The 21,626-nt window shown below is 49.9% G+C and overlaps 1 protein-coding gene across 4 annotated transcripts in view; it reads left to right on the top strand.

Moving 5' to 3' along the window:
• Window positions 1–21,626, top strand: part of UNC5D (unc-5 netrin receptor D) — a 78,004-nt gene that overhangs the window by 25,439 nt on the left and 30,939 nt on the right. For all 4 annotated transcript variants that reach the window (XM_033081360.1, XM_033081358.1, XM_033081359.1 and 1 more), the window contains 3 exons: window positions 502–720; window positions 7,248–7,391; window positions 10,999–11,102. In XM_033081360.1, coding sequence (XP_032937251.1) covers window positions 502–720; window positions 7,248–7,391; window positions 10,999–11,102 — 467 coding nt within the window. The remainder of the gene's footprint in view (window positions 1–501; window positions 721–7,247; window positions 7,392–10,998; window positions 11,103–21,626) is intronic.

Here is a 21,626-nt window from a genome sequence, read left to right as displayed (position 1 = left end):
GAATTGTTCTAAAGCTCGGCTCCAGGGCTCTGGAATTCAGGAATTATGGTTTGGCTGGGTGGGAATTGTTCTAAAATTCTGCTCCAGGGCTCTGAAATTCAGGAATTATGGCTTGGCTGGGTGGGAATTGTTCTAAAATTCTGCTCCAGGGCTCTGGAATTCAGGAATGGAGGCTCCTGAGCCATCCTCTGGTGCAGGAATGTCCTTGGACCCCCATGGCAGCTGGGGTCCCCACTGTGGTGGAAACTTCTCCATTCCCATCCTCAGTTCCTCATGCTGGGTCAGTTTTCTGCTGGTTCTGATGTTTTGTGCCAGTTTGACAGTCCTTACACTTCAATTATTTGAATTTTTTTTCTCTGTGCGTGTGTCCCAACCTGGCAGGCACTCCCAGAGTAAAACCCACCCTAAACAAAACCCCAAAGCTGATTTTTCTCTCCAGCAATAAAAGCAGACGGGAGAAGAAAGGTGAAAAACGCTTTTTGTGCTTTGGTTGCCTTGCAGGAAATGAGAACAGCGAGGCCCTGCCCGAGTCCATGCCCTCGGCCCCGGGGACGCTGCCCCATTTCCTGCAGGAGCCGGACGATTCCTACATCATCAAGAGCAACCCCATCGTGCTGCGCTGCAGGGCCGTGCCCGCCATGCAGATCTTCTTCAAGTGCAACGGGGAGTGGGTGCACCAGAACGAGCACGTGTCCCACGAGAGTCTGGACGAGGCCACAGGTGAGCCAGGGGCTGGTGCTGGGCAGAGCCCGGTGGGAATCCCATCAGGAACTGGTTCTGGGCAGATTCCACTGGGAATCCCAGTGCTGATCCCATCAGGAACTGATTCTGCGCAGATCCCAGTGGGAATCCCGGTGCTGACCCCACAGGAACTGGTTCTGCACAGATCCCAGTGATAATCCCATCAGGAACTGGTTCTGGGCAGATCCCAGTGATAATCCCAGTGCTGATCCCATCAGGAACTGGTCCTGGGCAGATCCCAGTGATAATCCCATCAGGAACTGGTTCTGCACAGATCCCAGTGATAATCCCAGTGATAATCCCATCAGGAACTGGTTCTGCGCAGATCCCACTGGGAATCCCAGTGCTGATCCCATAGGAACTGGTGCTGGGCAGAGCCCGGTGGGAATCCCATCGGAACTGGTCCTGGGCAGATCCCGGTGGGAATCCCAGTGCTGATCCCATCAGGAACTGGTTCTGCGCAGATCCCACTGGGAATCCCAGTGCTGATCCCATAGGAACTGGTGCTGGGCAGAGCCCGGTGGGAATCCCATCGGAACTGGTCCTGGGCAGATCCCAGTGATAATTCCAGTGCTGACCCCACAGGAACTGGTTCTGGACAGATTCCACTGGGAATTCCCAGTGCTGACCCCACAGGAACTGGTTCTGCACAGATCCCACTGGGAATTCCAGTGCTGACCCCAGAGGAACTGGTGCTGGGCAGATCTCAGTGATAATCCCAGTGCTGACCCCACAGGAGCTGGTCCTGCACAGATCCCACTGGGAATTCCAGTGCTGACCCCACCTGGGAGCTCTGCAGGGAGCTGGGGCTCCTCTGAGTACGTTTGTAGCAGGGGCTGGAAATAAGGAAACTCCTGGTTTTATAGGATTTTTGTTGGGTTGGACACTGGGGTTTGTCCCCAGCCCATTTTTATGGGATTTTTGTTGGGTTGGACACTGGGGTTTGTCCCCTGCCCCAGTTTTTATAGGATTTTTGTTGAGCTGGACACTGGGGTTTGCCCCCAGCCCCATTTTTTTTGGCAATAACCCAAGCAGGAGCAACCCACAGCGTCCTGTGGATGGGAGAGGAGAAGGGAGAGCTGTGGGAGCGCTCAGGGATCTGAGGAGCCCCGAGCAGAGCCTGGAGCCGCTCCCAGCCCCACTGAGCTCCAGCTCTGGCTGCTCTTGCCTTCTCCCCTCTCCCCTCCCAGCATTGCTAGGCAACCCCCAGCCTTGGCAGCAGCGCTCTGTGTACAACACCTTCTCCAGCAACACAAAAATTCCTTTTTTAGAGGCAAAAATGCCATTTAAAAAGAAGTTGCGCCTCCTAAAGTAGTGCTTGGCATTCTTCTGAAGTGACACATTCTGAAGAAATTTCGTATTAGAGGGATTTTTTTTTGGTAAATGCTAATCTGAATGAATTTTAATTTTTGCGGTTACCTTTTCAGAAATAATTTAATAGGCATAACCTTTACTTCCAAAGGCACTGCTGAATCAATATGGGAGAAATGTCGTCCTTAAAAGCTTTCCTTCCATATGGTTGCAGAAAATCTCTCTGTGAGTGCTGCAATTATGTTTTCTAAGCTCTGGGTTAATAACAGAACAAACCAAGATGGGTAACACGAGGTGGGGATTGAACAACAGCGGAAACGTCGAGGTTGGAGACACGGAGCAGCAGGGTTGGGATCATGGAAAGGTTTGGGATCACAGAATGGTTTGGGATCATGGAATGGTTTGGGATCATGGAATGGTTTGGGATCATGGAAAGGTTTGGGATCATAGAATGGTTTGGGATCATGGAATGGTTTGGGATCATGGAATGGTTTGGACTGGGATCATGGAATGGTTTGGGTTGAGGTCATTGAATGGTTTGGGATCATGGAATGGTTTGGGATCATGGAAAGGTTTGGGTTGGGATCATGGAATGGTTTGGGATCATGGAATGGTTTGGGATCATGGAAAGGTTTGGGTTGGGATCATGGAATGGGTTGGGATCATGGAATGGTTTGGGATCATGGAATGGTTTGGGATCATGGAAAGGTTTGGGTTGAGATCATGGAATGGTTTAGGTTGGGATCATGGAAATGTTTGGTTTGGGATCATGGAATGGTTTGGGATTGTGGAATGGTTTGGGATCATGGAATGGTTGGGATCATGGAAATGTTTGGGTTGGGATCATGGAATTGTTTGGGATCATGGAATGGTTTGAGATCATGGAATGGTTTGGGATCATGGAATTGTTTGGGTTGGGATCATGGAATTGTTTGGGTTGGGATCATGGAATGGTTTGACTTGGGAGAAAATTTGTCTGGTTCCAGCTCCCCTGCAGAAACGCTGCAGGGGTGGGGATGCCCCAAAAATCCTCACCCAAAACCCGGGTGGTGCAGGCAGGGCAGTGCCCACAGCGCCAGAATTGTCCTCAGGGCCCCAAACTGCAGAGAGGGGCAGCCCTGAAGGGAATTCTGTCACCACCATCCATGTCCAGAGCCAGGAATTCCTTTGGAACTCTTCCTCAGCCTTCAGGGAGCAGCAGCTGCTGGTTTGGGGTTTTTTTGCAGAGAATGTGCAGTGCCCTCATTTCTGGAGTCACAGCCCAGGCTCTGCTGCCCTGGGGGCTCCAGCTGGGAAATTGGGATTTGGGCCAAAAATGGGGATTTTGGTTAAAGGGGATTCTGCACTGAAAGGGTCTGACCCTCTCCACCCATCTGGGGTGAGAGGCTGAGAGGATGTGGGGAAGGGGTGGAAAAGTGGAGAAGTGAAAAGTGGAAAAGTGGAGGAAGGTGGAGAAAGGGTGGAATGTGGAGAAGTGGAAGGTGGAGAAGAGGTGAAGAGCAGAGCCAGGAGGGATTTGGTGCTGGAGGCAGGGAAAGTGCCTGGGGCTGAACCCGGGGTGTCCCAAGGGACCCCCATGGTTGATCTCTGTCACCTGCTGGACGCCCAGCCCAGTTTTCCATGATTTTGCTTCTGCAGGAGAGGATTAAAAACCTGTGAGTATCCCAGGAGTGTCAGCAGCAGCACAGGGAGGGTTTTGCTGGGGATGTCCCTGGGGAGGTTCTGCTGCTCTCCCTCTGCTTTTCCTGGTTGTTCCCGAGCGTGGCAGAGCAGGGACTTTGTTCTGGTGGTGGATGCTGCTGTGATCACCGTGTGGTAATTAGGGGCTGATTAATTCCCCTCTGCTGCATTTCCTGCACACTCCAGAACCCGTCTGGGGTTGGGGCTGAGCAGAGCCCGGCTCTGCTCTCAGAGTTTCCTTGTCTGATAACTGGAAGGATTACAGCAATAACTGCTGTCAGTGTTTTTCTCATTTAAACAAATAAAGCTGACAAATGCCGAAGTTCTCTGCAGCTCCGTTGTGTTTAGTACACGGAGAGCAATTATTCATCTGCTGCCAGCATCCAGCAGAGCCCATTAGCATTTCAGTGCCACAGCCAGCACTTGATATTCTGCACGGCTCTACTGTAAAACAAAAGATGATGGTTCTAATTTGCACAATAATTTAAAGGGCTGGGCTGGCGGTGCTGATTGGAGTTGCTGGAGGTGCAGGTAGGATGTGCTGTGGTTTATGAGGTGCCTGCTTGGATCGGGATGGGTTTTTCTTCCAGGAAGGATTTTCCTGGCGTTTCCCGAGGTGCTGGGTGTGTTTGCTGCTGGAATAGCGGGGTGATGGATGGAGAATGTTCCTCTGCTCCCAGCAGCTTTGCTGGCTGGCGTTGTTCTGTAACAAATGGAAGGAGCTGTCCTTTCCCCATAAACAAAGCCTCATTCCCCAAAAGGTGCCGTGCCCTCCCCAGGTCCCATCCAGCCCCAAATTCCCAAATTCTGCACTTTTGGACGCGTTTATTTTGTCTATGGGTGACCTGGGAGACCTTTGGGAGGTCCTGCCTGGCCCATTCTCAGCTTCCCCAAACCGTGCTCTTTGTTTGCCACATTAAGTACGGGCTGATTTATAGATTAATTAAACGCCGTGTCAATGAAAGGAAGAGCTGGGCTGGAGAATATTCCTCCTTAATAAATCTGGAGCTGTAAATGCCTGGATTCACTGACGCCTGCTCAGAAATTTGCAGCACCCAGGAGCCAAGAAATGGCTCCAACTTCTCCAAAATTCATCATTGAGTGATGACTTTTTTTTTGTTTGGTATCAAAATCCATCGTTGTGAGCAGGGGCAGCTCCCACACCTCTGTCTGTCCTTGCTGCTTCCCAAAATCCCCAAGCAGCTGAAGGGACCCGGATAAACCAAGGATGGTTTTTATCCCTGGGAGCTGCTCCTGGTGGGAATGGGAATTTTGGGAATTTTGGGAATGGGATCCCAAACCCTCATCCAGGGCAGCCCTGCTCTGTCCCAGCACTCTGAGGGAGCTCACTGGAGCTTCTCTTACCTTAAACCTGCGCAGATCTCTCTGCAAAACATTTTAATGCCAGGAGCCGAGGATTTCTGGCTGGCAGAGCAGGGATGGCTCCGCTCAGGGGTGCATTTTCCTGGCAGGGTCTCTGGCAGAGCCTTTGTTCCTCAGGGTTTGTTGTCACCGTGTCAGAACTAAAGGGAGGCTTTGTAAACAGTTTTGTTCCAAACAGCATCAACATGGGGAAAAACAAAATGCAAATAAAAGCAGCCAGGAAACCTGTGCTCGTCTGTGGCAGGGGGAATAAATATTTGAGGGGCTGAAGGGATTCTTGTGACAACTTGTGGAGCTGTCAAGGGTTTGTCCCTGTCTTTGGGTTTCATTGTAAGCCAGGCTTAATGAAAAGAAGTATAAATCCCCTTTTCCTGTTGCTGGGAAAGTGTGAAATATTCGGTATTTTTGTGCAGGATTTAGAGCTTGTCTGAGCTTCCCTTTTGGAGCATCCCCAGTGAACCCCATCCCTCCTTTGCCAGAGGAGCACAGCGACTTCCCCGTGCCTTTCAGGAACCCAGCTGTTAATGATGCCTGAGATTAAGTGGAAGCCAATTTTTATGGAGTTCAGCTTTAGAATTCTTGCTGCTTTATAAACTCCACTGGCATGAAATACGACGAGATTGGGTTTGCCTCCATTTCCAGTGGAGGGGAAATAACAGCCTGGGACTGCAGGAGGAGACAGCAGCAAGAACGAGGCCTGGATGTTTTCCATTTTTGTTTAATGTTTTTCTGACTCTTTCAAATATTTCCCAGTGCCAGGTTTGGGTTGGGTTGGATTGGATTGGATTGAGTTGGGTTGGGTTGGGTTGGATTGGATTGGGTTGGACTGGATTGGATTTGATTGGATTGGATTGGAGTGGATTGGATTGGATTGGATTGGATTGGATTGGATTGGATTGGATTGGATTGGATTGGATTGGATTGGATTGGGTTGGGTTGGGATGGATTGGATTGGGTTGGGTTGGGTTGGGTTGGATTGGATTGGATTGGACTGGATTGGATTGGGTTGAGTTGGATTGGATTAGATTGGATTGGATTGGATTGGATTGGATTGGATTGGATTGGATTGGATTGGATTGGATTGGATTGGGTTGGGTTGAGTTGGATTGGATTGGATTGGATTGGATTGGATTGGATTGGGTTGGGTTGGGTTGGACTGGATTGGATTGGATTGGATTGGGTTGAGTTGGTTTGAGTTGGATTGGATTGTGTTGGGTTGGATTGGATTGGATTGGATTGGACTGGATTGGATTGGGTTGAGTTGGTTTGAGTTGGATTGGATTGGATTGGATTGGATTGGATTGGATTGGATTGGATTGGACTGGATTGGGTTGAGTTGGTTTGAGTTGGATTGGATTGGATTGGATTGGATTGGATTGGATTGGATTGGATTGGATTGTACTGGATTGGGTTGAGTTGGTTTGAGTTGGATTGGATTGGGTTGGATTGGACTGGATTGGGTTGAGTTGGTTTGAGTTGGATTGGATTGGATTGGATTGGATTGGATTGGATTGGATTGGATTGGATTGGGTTGGGTTGGGTTGGGTTGGACTGGATTGGATTGGATTGGATTGGGTTGAGTTGGTTTGAGTTGGATTGGATTGGGTTGGGTTGGATTGGATTGGGTTGAGTTGGATTGAATTGGATTGGACTGGATTGGATTTCCTCTCCCAAGGCTGCCATGCCAAGGTGGCTGCAGGTCTGGGGTGCCACACAAAAGGTGTGGGAGGATTCTGGAGGGTTCTGGAATTTTCCTTCAGGCTCTGGCTGGGGAAAATCTCCTGGTCTGCGGGTGCTCAGCTCCCCCTGTGCTCCAGAGAGGTTTGCAAGGCTTGGAGATGTCACTGAACGACATTTTTATTGTCCATGACTGAATCCCAGCCAAACACCCTGGTGAAGGAGGCACCAGAGATGAGGAATTGCAAGGATCATGCTGGGGGCAATTCCTGGAACTCGGTGCAGTGTGACCTGCTCAGGATTTAATCACAGGATTTAATTACAGGATTTAATTAGTGCCACTACATCACCGTGCAAGCAATGAGGGCTCTGCCCTGACTGCAAACCGCGCTGCTGACCCCAGGTTTGGGTCTCTCCCCTCTCCCACCCCTGCTGACCCTGTGCTCTCCCCCCAGGGCTGAAGGTGCGTGAGGTCTCCATCAACGTGACGAGGCAGCAGGTGGAGGATTTCCACGGCCCCGAGGATTACTGGTGCCAGTGCGTGGCCTGGAGCCACCTGGGCACCTCCAAGAGCAGGAAGGCGTCCGTGCGCATCGCCTGTGAGTAAACGCAGAATTGTTACTGGGAACTGAAAAAGGGAAATGTTCTAAAGATTCACAGCCAGAGGGACACACCCCAAACACAGAACTGTCACTGGGAAATGCAAAAAGGGGAAATGTTACAAATCCCCACAGCCAGAGGGACACAGCCCCAAACACAGAACTGTCACCGGGAACTGCAAAAACAGGAATGTTCTAAAGATTCACAGCCAGAGGGACAGCAGGGATATAATCCCAAATACAGAACTGTCACCAGGAGCTGCAAAAAGGGAAATGTTCTAAATCCCCAAAGCCAGAGGGACATAACCCCAAATACAGAACTGCCACCACTAGCTGCAAGAAGGGAAATGCTCCAAATCCCCAGATGGACAGCAGGGACATAACCCCAAACCCAGAACTGTCACTGGGAAATGCAAAAAGGAAAATGTTCCAAATCCCCAAAGCCAGAGGGACACAGCCCCAAATACAGAACTGCCACCAGGAGCTGCTCCAAGCCTCATCCCACTCTTGGATTCAGGCCTGGGATGTTTTCCTGGCAGACCCAGAGCCTGACACTGCCCCTGACATGGAGAATTCAGGGAGAATTCAGGGAGGGTTCGAGAATTCAGGATTCAGGGAGAATTCAGGATTCAGGGAGAATTCAGGGAGAATTCAGGATTCAGGGATTCAGGGAGAATTCAGGATTCAGGGATTCAGGGAGAATTCAGGAATGATTCAGGGAGAATTCAGGATTCAGGGATTCAGGGAGAATTCAGGATTCAGGGATTCAGGGAGAATTCAGGAATGATTCAGGGAGAATTCAGGATTCAGGGATTCAGGGAGAATTCAGGATTCAGGGATTGCTCCCCCCAGCCTGTGGGGACCCCTTTCCCTTTGAACCCCAGCTCAGATCTTTCCCCTCCAGGAAAGGAGGTGCAGGCTGTGAAAAGCTGGGAGAGGAGGGCACAGCAGAGGGAGAACCTGCAGGGAGTGTTCCAGCAGCTCCTGACAACACAAAAGGTGTCTTTTACCAGGATAAACATTTAACAGGCTAAAACAAACATTTGTCAGAAGTAAAAGGATGGTGTAAGAAAACCTTCATTTCATTAACAGCAGATTTTTATTTTTTTTTTGTTGGCTGATTCAGTCTGAATGTCTAAATACGTGTAAATTCAATTTTTTATTTCACTGCATTAACTGCCATAACACTGAGCCAATAATTCCCCTGCACTGCCGTGCTGAAAGGACCTTTATCTGAATTGAATTTTTATTGACTTTTCTCTGTGCTGCGATTTCCCAGCCCCACAAAATGGCAATTGGAGCCAGGCTCAGCGTGAGCAGGAGCAACAGGAGCCTCGAGCTGGGGCTTTCCAACCCTCCCTGTGGGAGCAGCTCCTGTTCCCCATTAACCCCAGCGTGCCCTGGAGAGGCTCTGGGGTGTTCTGGGGGGTTCTGGGGGGTTCTGGGGGGTTCTGGGGGTTCTGCCTGAGAGCTGAGCTCCTCTCTGCCCCTTCCTGGGCTGTTTTGATGGGAAAAATCAGCAATTTTGGAAGTGCAGAGGCTCCTCAGGGACACCCTGGGGTGGGATTTACACCCTGGAGGATCAGGGATGAGAGCCTGCAGCTCAGACAGAACCCAGAACGTTCTCTGGTGTGGCACTGAAGAACCAGCAGCTTTATTTCATCCTTTTTTTTTTGTTTTTGCACTAAAATCCCCAAGTTTCTGAATTGTGAGTCAAGCCCACAGTGCTGCAGCACTTCATATTTCTCCAGAGTAGCAGGTGAGTATTTCTTTTCGTGGGGAAGGCAGAGCAAGGGGATCCTGCTCCATTTTTCACCCTAATAAAGGCATTTGTAGGCACGAGCACAGCCCGGCTGTTAATGAATGGAAAAGAAATTCGTTATCTGGAGGGGAAAACCGACATTAACAAAGAATCATGGAAAGGAGCGAGCACTGTGGTGCACTGTGAGCATCTCCCTGCAGCAGCAGCTGGCTCAGATCAGTGCTGGTGTGTGGATGACACAATTCCCCAAAACCATCTGCCCCTGGCATGTAGATAAGGTGTCCTGGATACCAAGGCTGAGCCGAATTCCTTAAGAATTTGGTCACTCTCCTGTCACTTTGGAAGATAATTGGCTAGAAATTAGTTTGTGTAATTGGTCAGTTCACCTTTAGAACTTTTGCTTTAGATTGGATGCTGTTCTTTGAGTAACTTTCTATTGGTTGTAAACATTATTTATATTAATAGTTGCGAAAAGCCAACACTGTGTCACACACTTCTGACACCCTGGGGGCTCCTCGTGGCTCCTGCCCTGAGCTCTGCAGCTGTGGAAGGTTCTGGAATTGGGATGGAACCTGGGGCTGGGGATCCTGGCACTGCTCGTGTCCAACACGAGGGGTTTGGGGATGGAGAAATGGGAGAGGAGCTGGAGAGGATGGGAGCCAGGGACAGGGGTGTGGTGGACCTTGGGTGCCCAGGGCCACTGGGAGTGCAAGGGTCACACTGGGAGTGACACTGGGAGTGCCAGGGCCACACTGGGAGTCACACTGGGAGTGCCAGGGTCACACTGGGAGTGTCACTGGGAGTGCCAGGGTCACACTGGGAGTGCCAGGGTCACACTGGGAGTGCCACTGGGAGTGCCAGGGTCACACTGGGAGTGCCAGGGCCACACTGGGAGTGACACTGGGAGTGCCAGGGTCACACTGGGAGTGCCAGGGTCACACTGGGAGTGCCAGGGCCACACTGGGAGTGACACTGGGAGTGCCAGAGTCACACTGGGAGTGCCAGGGTCACACTGGGAGTGCCAGGGTCACACTGGGAGTGTCACTGGGAGTGCCAGGGTCACACTGGGAGTGCCAGGGCCACACTGGGAGTGACACTGGGAGTGCCAGGGTCACACTGGGAGTGTCAGGGTCACACTGGGAGTGCCACTGGGAGTGCCAGAGTCACACTGGGAGTGCCACTGGGAGTGCCAGAGTCACACTGGGAGTGTCACTGGGAGGGCCAGGGCCACACTGGGAGTGTCACTGGGAGGGCCAGGGCCACACTCGGAGTGCCACTGGGAGTGCCAGGGCCACACTGGGAGTGTCACTGGGAGTGCCAGGGTCACACTGGGAGTGCCAGGGTCACACTGGGAGTGTCACTGGGAGTGCCAGAGTCACACTGGGAGTGCCAGGGTCACACTGGGAGTGCCAGGGTCACACTGGGAGTGTCACTGGGAGTGCCAGAGTCACACTGGGAGTGCCAGGGTCACACTGGGAGTGCCACTGGGAGTGCCAGAGTCACACTGGGAGTGTCACTGGGAGTGCCAGGGTCACACTGGGAGTGCCAGGGTCACACTGGGAGTGCCACTGGGAGTGCCAGGGTCACACTGGGAGTGCCAGGACCACACTGGGAGTGTCAGGGTCACACTGGGAGTGCCAGGGTCACTCACCCTGCAGCCCCCTTTGGGGCAGGAATACCAATTGGGATGAATTCTCCAATCCAAGGAATGCCAATTGTAATTAATTCTTGCACCCAAGGAATGCCAGTTGTAATTAATTCTCCAATCCAAGGAATGCCAGTTGTAATTAATTCTCACATCCAAGGAATGCCAGTTGTGATTAATTCTCGCACCCAACCCTGCAGATCTCCGGAAGAACTTCGAGCAGGACCCCCAGGGCAAGGAGGTTCCCATCGAGGGGATGATTGTCCTGCACTGCCGGCCCCCCGAGGGCGTCCCCGCCGCCGAGGTGAGCTGGGGTGGGCACAGGGAAAGCCTGGGGTGGGCACAGGGAAATCCTTGGGGTGGGCACAGGGAAAGTCTGGGGTGGGCACAGGGAAAAGCTTGGGGTGGGCACAGGGAAATCCCTGGGGTGGGCACGGGGAAATCCTTGGGGTGGGCACAGGGAAATCCTTGGGTGGGCACAGGGAAAGTCTGGGATGGGCACAGGGACACAAGGAAAAGCTTTGGGATGGGCACAGGGGTACAAAGAAAAGCTTTGGGATAGGCACAGGGAAAGGCTTTGGAGTGGGCACAGGGAAAAGCCTGGGGTGGGCACAGGGACACAGGGAAAAGCTTTGGGATGGGCACAGGGACACAAGGAAAAGCTTTGGGATGGGCACAGGGAAAAGCTTTGGGATGAGCACAAGGAAAAGCTTTGGGATGGACACAGGGGCACAGGGAAAAGCTTTGGGATGGGCACAGGGCACAGGGAAAAGCTTTGGGATGGGCACAGGGCACAGGGAAAAGCTTTAGGATGGGCACAGGGAAAAGCCTGGGGTGGGCACAGGGACACAGGGGCACAAGGAAAAGCTTTGGGATGGGCACAGGAACACAAGGAAAAGCTTTGGAATGGGCACAGGGGCACAAGGAAGAGTTTTGGGATGGGCACAGGGAAAAGCTTTGGGATGGGCACAGGGAAAGGCTTTGGGGTGGGCACAAGGAAAAGCTTCGGGATGGGCACAGGGAAAAGCTTTGGATGGGCACAGGGAAAAGCTTTGGGATGGGCACAGGGAATAGCTTTGGGATGGACACAGAGAAAAGCTTTGGATGGGCACAAGGAGAAGCTTTGGGATGAGCACAGGGCACAAGGAAAAGCTTTGGGATGGGGGAAGCCAAGGGCTCAGCTCCTGTGTGTGCTGCAGTGTTGCTCCCGGTGCTCTTCTCCCCCAAATGTCCTTTTTTGATTCACTAGGTTTACAAAAGTGTGGCTTTTAATCCAAATTCTGCACTGTTTGCTGAGGAATCCTGGCTTTCAGGCAATTTTCGAGCCCTCTGCTCCTGAACTGAGAGCAGATTGTTGCACATTTTCCCCAGAATTACTTTTCTCCTCGAAAAACAAGACAAAGTAAAAAGCCAGCCTAAAAATATTATGATAAATGGTTGCTGGGGAGAGAAAATCTGCTGCAAGTAATAATTTGGTGGGGTTTGGCTGTGCTCTAAACAGGCTTTTTGTGATGAGAGCTGGATCTTAACAGGAAAACCACGGGGATGCCTTAAGATGGCAATGACCAGGCTGCTCTTGGAGGGAGAGGTTCCAAGTGGGTCCAGGCTTTAAAAACCCAGGGAAATGTTGAATTTTTAATTGCACCCTGCAGTTCCCTCCAGCTCCTCCTGGGCAATGAGAGCAGTTGGATCAGGGGTTGGTTTTGCTCCTTATCCCGAGGGGAGAAAAGGAAAATAAACCCAGAGAAGTGTGTGATGTTGGGTTTTTTTGGAGCAGAGGTGCCTGGGAATAAAGAGGAGAGATGCAGAGCGAGGCAGAAGTGCTGAAGGAGAGGAAAACGAGGCAGGGATGGGCTCATGAGAGGCTGGGTTTGTGTCCAGGATATTCCAAACTCTTCTCCAACCTCCTCAGCTCTGCTGTCACTCCTCACCAGGAAAATGAATGATGCACTGCAGGGAATTGCTGGATGTGTGCTCTAGAAAAGGGTTTGGAGACAAAACAAACTCCACAGGTGTGGTTCCCCAGACATCCCTGGTCTGGCTGAATTTTTGCTGAGAATTTTGGATTTCTCTGAGCTGGCAGCTTTACATTCCCCACTTAAACAGGGAGTCTGTCTCCTGTGGAAGGCAGGAATTATGTCCAATGAAAACCTGACATTTTAATTGCCTGTTCCAGATAAAAGTGGTGGAGTTCCCAATGAACCCTGATTTACTGCTGTTGACAGTAAAATTGTTATTGCTGCTAATAAAGCTGGCAAATCTCACCAGGTCAGATTTGCTTTGGCCAATAAAACATCCCATAAAGGCTCGGGCTAATTCTGAGCTCATCAGGACAAAGAGTCTGCTGGAAATAATTCAGGGTCTTTAGAAAGTGGGTTAAACCTGTTAAAGCAGGGCTGGGGGATAAACTCAGCTTTATTTCAGTTAAAGCACAGCCTGCCCTGGTGAGCTGGGCATTCCTGAGCCACAGGAGCTCCTGGGTGCTGAGCAGGAGGTTTGGGAATTCCACTGCAGAACGTCAGGAACATTGTTAACTTGGTTATTCCAATTGCAGAACGTCAGGAATGTTTTTAGTTTGGTTATTCCAATTGCAGAACTTCAGGAACATTGTTAATTTGGTTATTCCACGTGCAGAACTTCAGGAACATTTTTAGTTTGGTAATTCCAAGTGCAGAACTTCAGGAACGTTGTCAGAGTTTGGTTATTCTGAGTAGAGAACTTCAGAACGGTTTTTAGTTTGGTAATTCCACATGCAGAACTTCAGGAACGTTTTTAGTTTGGTTATTTCAAGTAGAGAACTTCAGGAATGCTGTGAGAGTTTGGTTATTCCAAGAGCAGAACATCAGGAACATTGTTAATTTGGTTGTTGCAATTGCAGAACTTCAGGAATGTTGTTAATCTGGTTATTCAACGTGCAGAACTTCAGGAATCCTGTGAGAATTTGGTTGTTCCAATTGCAGAACTTCAGGAGCGTTTTTAGTTTGGTTATTCCGAGTAGAGAACTTCAGGAGCGTTTTTAGTTTGGTTATTCCACATGCAGAACTTCAGAATCATTTTTAGTTTGGTTATTCCAAGTGCAGAACTTCAGGAATGTTGTCAGAGTTTGGTTATTCCAAGAGCAGAACTTCATGAACTTCCTCAGTTTGGTTGTTCCAGTGTAGAACTTGATCCCACCCTGGATTTATTTCTGCCCCTGCACTCTTTGGGAGCAGGTTTCCATCTCCACAGTTCTCTACACAGCAGGGAACGATTCCTTTTCACTCAGCTCTGCTTTGGGGGGTGCTTTGGGGCACCCTGGGTGCACCAGCACAGCAGGGAGAGGGGAAGAAAACCCAAATCCCAGTGCTGGGCAGGCTGGAAAAGGCTTTCAAATCCTCTCCTCATGCATTTACATAGCAGGCAGAGAGAGCTGGTGAGCAGCTGTGCTTGCAGGCATCAGCACCCAACCCAAATAAATTCAGTTTTTGTGAGTTAAGCATCGAAATGAAAAGGAAAATTCAGCATTTAAATGGAGCAGCTGAAAATCCCCCGCTGAGGCAAATGTTGATTCAGCTCTGGAGAGTCTCTGCTGGCAGGGGCTCGGTGGGACCTGAGCTTTTCTTCCTCTGCTGTGGAGCAGGAGCCAGCTCTGGGCTCTGGGGAGGGGCCTGGAGCAGGGGCTGGGCACAGGGAAAGGATAAAATGGGATTTTAAAAAGGATTTTAAAGGATTCACTTGGGCCGTGCCAGAGCCCAAGATACACCCCAGGATTAAACTTATGTTTGACTTTTGCTATTAGAAGAAAAGGAAAAAAATTATATTCATACAGAAATATTATTTTAACATTATACATACAACATTTCAGGAAGTTCCCACTGGGAAATCTTGGGATGGAGAGGGAGCAGGATCAGAAAATTTCTACCTGGAAATCTTGGAATCAGGAAATTTCCACCTGGAAATCTTGAGATGGAGAGGGAGCAAGGTCAGGAAATTCCCACCTGGAAATCTTGGGGTGGAGAGGGAGCAGGATCAGGAAATTCCCACTGGGAAATCTTGGGATGGAAGGAGAACAGGATCAGGAAATTCCCACTGGGAAATCTTGGGATGGAAGGAGAACAGGATCAGGAAATTCCCACCTGGAAATCTTGGAATCAGGAAATTCCCACCTGGAAATCTTGGGATGGAGATGGAGCAGCAGCCAAGCCCATAGTGAGGCACAAGGTGCAAACCTGAGCCCTAAAATTCCCCCAAATCCCTTTGTTACGGATTGAGATTTCAGACCAATCCCAACATCTGAGCTCTCCCTGCCTGCTCTGCCTGTGGAGGAGTTCTCGGGAGTTTTGGGTTCTTTTTGTTTGCTTTGCTTCTGTTTTGGGTTTGGGTTTCTTTTGTAATAAAAGGGCAGCTGTTGTGCTAAACGATTACTGATAGTTTGCTGTTACTGAACTATTGCTGTTGAGTGCTCTGCAGAGGTTTTTGAAACGCTTTAAAATATCTTTATCACATAATATATGCATATATTTAAGATTTAAATGTGTTGTATCCACTGCTGCTTTTTCAAACGTTTAACACAGATTCTGACATTTTAATGGAGTGCTGTAGATGTTCCCAGGAATATCTGCCTGGGCTCCAAGGGTTTATTTACCGCCAGGGCTTTTAATGGAAATGTAAAATCATTTCTCTTCTGGGCAGCACACATTGCACGGCGAGCACATCAACACAACATGAAACCCACATAAAATTCAGAAGCTGTGAGGGCTCCAGCAGCAGCCAGAGCCTGTTTTCCATAGGTTTGGGTATTTATGGGGCTGAGGATAATGGGGCTGCAGTAAAACATCCCAGCAGAGCAGCAGAGAGCTGCAGCCTGGTGAGTCCTGGGTGAATCCTGGATTCCTGCATTTGTCCAGCTGCTCGTGGATCTGCAGCACCAATATCTGCAGCACCAATATCTGCAGCACCAATACCTGCAGCACCAATATCTGCAGCAGCAATATTTGCAGCACCAATATTTGCAGCAGCAATATCTGCAGCACCAATATCTGCAGCACCAATATCTGCAGCAGCAATGTTTGCAGCACCAATATCTGCAGCACCAATATTTGCAGCAGCAATATTTGCAGCACCAATATCTGCAGCAGCAATATTTGCAGCACCAATATTTGCAGCACCAATATTTGAAGCAGCAATATTTGCAGCAGCAATATCTGCAGCAGCAATGTTTGCAGCACCAATATTTGCAGCAGCAATATTTGCAGCAGCAATGTTTGCAGCACCAATATCTGCATCACCAATATCTGCAGCAGCAATGTTTGCAGCACCAATATTTGCAGCACCAATATTTGCAGCAGCAATGTTTGCAGCACCAATATCTGCAGCAGCAATGTTTGCAGCAGCAATATCTGCATCACCAATATTTGCAGCAGCAATGTTTGCAGCAGCAATGTTTGCTTTGCTTTCAGGGGATTTTCAGTTACCAGTCCCATAAACGTGTTCTGTTTGTCACCGCAGGTATTTCACTCAGGGTGTGTGCAGTGTCTCATTTGTGACTGAGGTGATGTTTACACTGAGGTTTTTAGCTGCTTTTAAGAGCAAATTAATAATTTTTATTGTTTCCCACCCAGCAAAAGTTGATATCTGTCATGGCTCGTTCAGGACTGATTTTAGAACGAGGGGTCTGGTGATGTTTCAGCCTTCTTGTTCTAGCAAACTTCAGCTGAAGCTGTTTGGTGTGAGGTGTTTGCTGTGGACAGCACAAAAGCAGCTCCATCTCCAAATTCCATTTGTTTGATGCTGTTGCACCTTCAGCCACGCTTTTCCCGTCCTCCCCCGCTGCTCCAGGCGATCCCACTCTGTGATTTCTTCTGGCAGCGGGGGAGTTTGGGCTGGTTGGAGCTCCAGGAGTGCTCAGGACTGCCTGGGCTGGAGGGCAGAGCTGCTGCTCCAGCCTGGAGCTTCTCCAGCCCTGGGTTTGCTCCGAGGCTCTGCAGGACACTCTGGGCTCCTCCACTGCCCTCAATGTGTCAAATCCATCCACACTTGTCCTTCATTGTCAAATTCATCACCCCACTTGTCCCCTCTTAAATCCATCACCTCACTTGTCCCCAATTGTTAAATCCATCACCCCACTTGTCCCCTCTTAAATCCATCATCCCACTTGTCCCCTCTTGTTAAACCATCCCCACTTGTCCCCAGTTATAAATCCATCACCCCACTTGTCCCCAATTGTCAAATCCATCCCCACTTGTCCCCTCTTGTTTAATCCATCACCCCACTTGTCCCCTCTTAAACCCATCCCCACTTGTCCCCAGTTATAAATCCACCATCCCACTTGTCCCCAATTTTCAAACCCATCCCCACTTGTCCCCAATTGTCAAATCCATCACCCCAATTGTCCCCAATTGTCAAATCCATCACCCCAATTGTCCCCAGTTGTCAAACCCATTCCCACTTGTCCCCAATTGTCAAACCCATCCCCACCTGTCCCCCTGTCCCTGCACAGTGGCACTCCCAGCCCTGCCCCAGCAGCATCCCCAGCTGCTTCCCCTGCTGATTTTGTCCATTTTGCAGCCCCCGGGGGCTCTTCAGTCCCTTTCTGGGACACAGCCCTGGGATGAGGGGCTGTGCTGCCTGGCAGACAGGGGAGCTGTGCTTTTCCTCCAGCAGGAAAAATGTTTGTTTTCCTTCTGAGGTTTGTGAATAAATCAATAGAGCCAGGAGGTAGCGAGGTCATGGAATAGAAACGCTGGAGCAAAGCACTTCTGAATTAGATTGCTAAACTGGAAAGAAAAAAGAAGGGAGATAACTTTGTAGTTCCCCTGAATAGATAATTCCTTTTTATGCAGACATGTGCTCTGGGGCCTCGCTGGGTTTGATGTGCAGCTTTGCAGCGGTGTCTGTTTTCTCGGGCTCTGTTGCCAGAAATGTTTTTAATTTTGAATGCTTGAACATGAAAGGATAAGTTGTGAGACTTCAGCATTGTGTTTGTAATGATGGGATGATTGTGTGAGCGAGCCCTGCAGGGATCTGGGGAGCTCACAGGGATGGAGGTGGGGACTGGAGACCCCACCAGTGGTGACACTGAAATGTTTAATGGTTGGGACTGGAGACCCCAGCAGTGGTGACACTGAAATGTTTAATGGTTGGGGGAATGTTCTGCCTGCAGGCACAGAGGTCAGCACCTTTTTCAGTTGTAAACAGCATTAGGAGAGGAGCAGGGAGTTTGATTCTGGTGCCTGTTGCATTTAGTACTCACACATTTAACTAAAAATTGTATTTCTGCAGAGTTTGGGGTAAATGCTGCTTCAGTGTGTGCATAAAAATGATTCTTCAACCAGTCCCAGGGTGTTCAGTGATCTCTCAGGTCCCTCCCAGCCCAGGTCATTCTGTGGCTCCTGTGAGATCTCACATTCTTTAATTTATTCTGTGAAGAAAGGAACATCAGGCATTGATGATCCCCCAGAACCGAGGGAACGGTGAAATTACAGCCTTGGAAAGCTTTGGTTTCAATTACTGACAGCTTCCTGCCACGATTCCCTTATCTCCAAGCATTTCCTACAGAAATGGGATCCTGCCTATCAGGACACCAGGCTGGCAGAACCCTGCAAACATCACCAGCAGCAGCCTTGTCTGCAGAGGGGTTCTGTGTCAGCAGCACTTCAATTCCTGCCCAAACATCTGCATTGGGATGAGATCCATCCCCATTCCTGGATTCCTCTGCATCCTTCAGCTGGGAGCTATTCAGCAAACCAAAAGTGGAGCTGCTCACCTGCTCTGCTGTTGGCAGGGACGGGATTTGAGCTGCAGGATCGTTTGTCTCTGCTCACCACCAAATAACTGAGGTGTGCACCCTGTCCCAGTGGGAAACTCCCATCCCTAATGACCTTTGGGGTAATTAATGCTGATTTGTTCATCATCCATGTGTGGAGATAACAAACAGTGCTCCCCTTAATGGCAGACACTACAAAAATAGGAGTAAAGATAAACTGATTTGGGATCTGATGATGTCTTTACCGAGCAGACAAGGTACCATTAGCAGTGGCATTTTCAGCAATGGCTCCTTCTCCCAGGGACCCAAAATAGCCTGGCTGAGTCAGCTCCTTGCCCACCTCTAGCTCTATAAATTGATGCACACGTCCAGGCTGTCACCTCTCCCTTTACACCCATTCCAAATCATATTTTAATTGCATTTTGACTCACCCCCTCCCTCCCATGCTGGCCTGCACTCCCTCCTCTGGATCCTCCATCAGTGGAGGTTTGGTTGGGATCTCAGGGGAGCTCAGAGCTGTGGCCAGAACAGGGTTTGTCCCCTTGCTGGTGGAGGTTTGAGCAGCCCAAGGCACAGGAACGGGCAGGAGCAGCACTGCAGGTCTCAGCTGATCCCTGTGGCCACCCAGAGCATCCCTGAGCCCTGCAGCTTGCCCAGCTGATTTATGGGTTAGGCAGCGTGTCAGGTCCCTGCAATGAGATTATCCATTCAATCTAATGAAGGGAAAATATGCTTAAAAGATGCTCACCAGCCCGGTGTGACAGTGCTGTGATTGAATGAGTCCAGAGCAGAGTTCCCTCCGTGGATTAATTTAAAACAAAAACGCAGCAGGTACAGCTGACCTGCTCCAGGGTTCTGAGGGCTCTGCTGCAGGATGAATGGTTTGTGATGGTGTTGATAAAACAGTGATAATAAGGGCAGAAGGAGTGTGTGCAGCCCTTGGGTTTGTGTTAAACCCCCCTGAGGTTTGTGCTCTGAGTCTCAGGGTGGGAAGGGAGATAAAAGTGACAAAGGAACAGGAGCACCTGCCCTGCCCATCCCAATTCCAGCTGGAACAGGGAGAACATTCCTCCAGCTCGGGTTTTTAGGAGCAGGAGTTCCATGGGGGTGGAAGGTGAGGAGGTTTTTGCTGCTTTTCCACCTGAGAGGTAAAACCATGGACTGTGCTGCAAACCCTGGTGCTGTGCTGAGCCACCCTCCCCATCTCAGACCTCGGATCTGGATTTAGATTTGGAGTTCCTGATCTGGATTAGGAAGCCCTGGTGTCCCTGAGGAGCAGCTGGCACTGTCTGAGGTGTGGATGTGTCTGGGACTGACCATGGGGAGGGACAGGAGCCCCTTGCCTGCTGACCCCAAACCATCACCCTGCCCACCAGGGCTGGGAGCTGCCTTGGGGGGTTGAACTTGCTTGGAATCCCAAACAAGGTCACCAAGAACAGCCAGAAATCCAGCCCCAGCTCCTGGGATGTTTGAATATCCCCGGAGTGGCCGGTGAGGAGCTCTCAGAGGATAAACTTTGTTTTTCAGGGAGAAGAATTCTCTTGCTCCCATAATCTGCCCAGGCTCTGGGGCGTTGAGCTGATTTGTCTCTGATAATGCCATAAGCTGGTCTGTGATAATTGCTTTCTGTAATTGGGCCGAGTTTCTGATGATGCTAATTGTGCTGCTGCCACCCAGGGAGGGGCTGGGTTAACCCCTGCCTGCCCAAGCTGCAGGTGCTGATGGAAACTGCGGGAGGGGGGGTTAATTCTGAGCAGGTTGAATTCCAGAGGAGAAAAAACAGATCTTTTTCTACAAACCTGCATCAGTTTATAGCAGGTTCAAAGTCTGGTTCCAGACTAACGCTTAAAAGGAAAAGGATTTAATTCTGTTCCAAGCAATTGTGCGACCTCCACGGTGAGGGAAATGAGACTCGGAGGAGTTTTGAGTTTGTTTTCAGGCACTGCAGTCCAGACCCCACAGCTCATCCCAGGGGGGAGATGTTTTAGGTTCTTGGCTGCTTTTATTTTCCCTGATTGCTTTGTGAATGTTTGTGGGGGCTGAAGTTTCCCAAAGGTTGCGTCCCTGCCAGTGACAAACATCTTTTGTCATCACGACTCCCTTCAATGTATTTTTATCCCATAAATCCATCCCTTGGCTCTCCATCTGCTGAGGGAGAGCAGGGGGTGGCCTTGGATAAACCTGGTTTTCTTCAGGGAGGGGGCTGGGATGAGGGGAGCAGGGGCAGTGCCACCCTCCCTGACACACCAGGGTTTGATTTCACGTCCCAACACTTCGGTGTTTCTGCTCCGTCTGTTTAATGTTCTCCCTTCGCTGGGATCATCATTCTTTTAAATGCTTTTTTTTAAAAAGCTCTGCTTCCATGTAAATGTTTCAATGTTTTCTGCTCACCAGAGCCCACTCTCCCAGGCTCAGCAAGCACAGGATCAGTGTGTGCTCCCTCCAAGGGTGAGGGTGACACGAACCCCTCTCACCTCCCCAAAAATCCCCTGGCCTGAGGAGAGCCAAAATTTATAAACACATTTGTGAAATCATGGACTCAGGGAATGCTGGCTGTGCTTGTCATTTCTCTGCCCATTTCACTGCACAGAAAGTGTGTTCACCATCGAACTCCTGTCACTTGATTTATGCCCGGGAGGCTGCTCCATAATTTAAATTGAATTCCTAATTTCTTTGCTGAAACCCCCTCGGATAATTACTGTTAAGGTTAACTGCAGAAGGGGAACTGAATAGTGGATTAGTTGGTTATTGTGTGTCTTAGACCACAGGAATAGGGAACAGAGTCCAGGGATATTGTCCAGGGAAGAGTCTGGCATGGCTGGAACAAAATCAGGGATATTGTCCAGGGAAAGGTTTGGCATGGCTGGAACAAAATCCAGGGATATTGTCCAGGGAAGGGTCTGGCATGGTTGGAAAAGGTTTGGCATGGCTGGAACAGAGTCCAGGGATATTGTCCAGGGAAATGTTTGGCATGGTTGGAACAAAATCCAGGGATATTGTCCAGGGAAGGGTCTGGCATGGCTGGAATAAAATCCAGAGGATATTGTCCCGGGAAGGGTCTGGCATGGTCAGAACAAAATCCAG

Source organism: Catharus ustulatus, chromosome 27, assembly GCF_009819885.2.
Source record: "Catharus ustulatus isolate bCatUst1 chromosome 27, bCatUst1.pri.v2, whole genome shotgun sequence".
NCBI lineage: Eukaryota > Metazoa > Chordata > Aves > Passeriformes > Turdidae > Catharus > Catharus ustulatus.
Note: the sequence above shows the minus strand (reverse complement) of the source record. Positions and strands in the feature narration are given on the sequence as shown.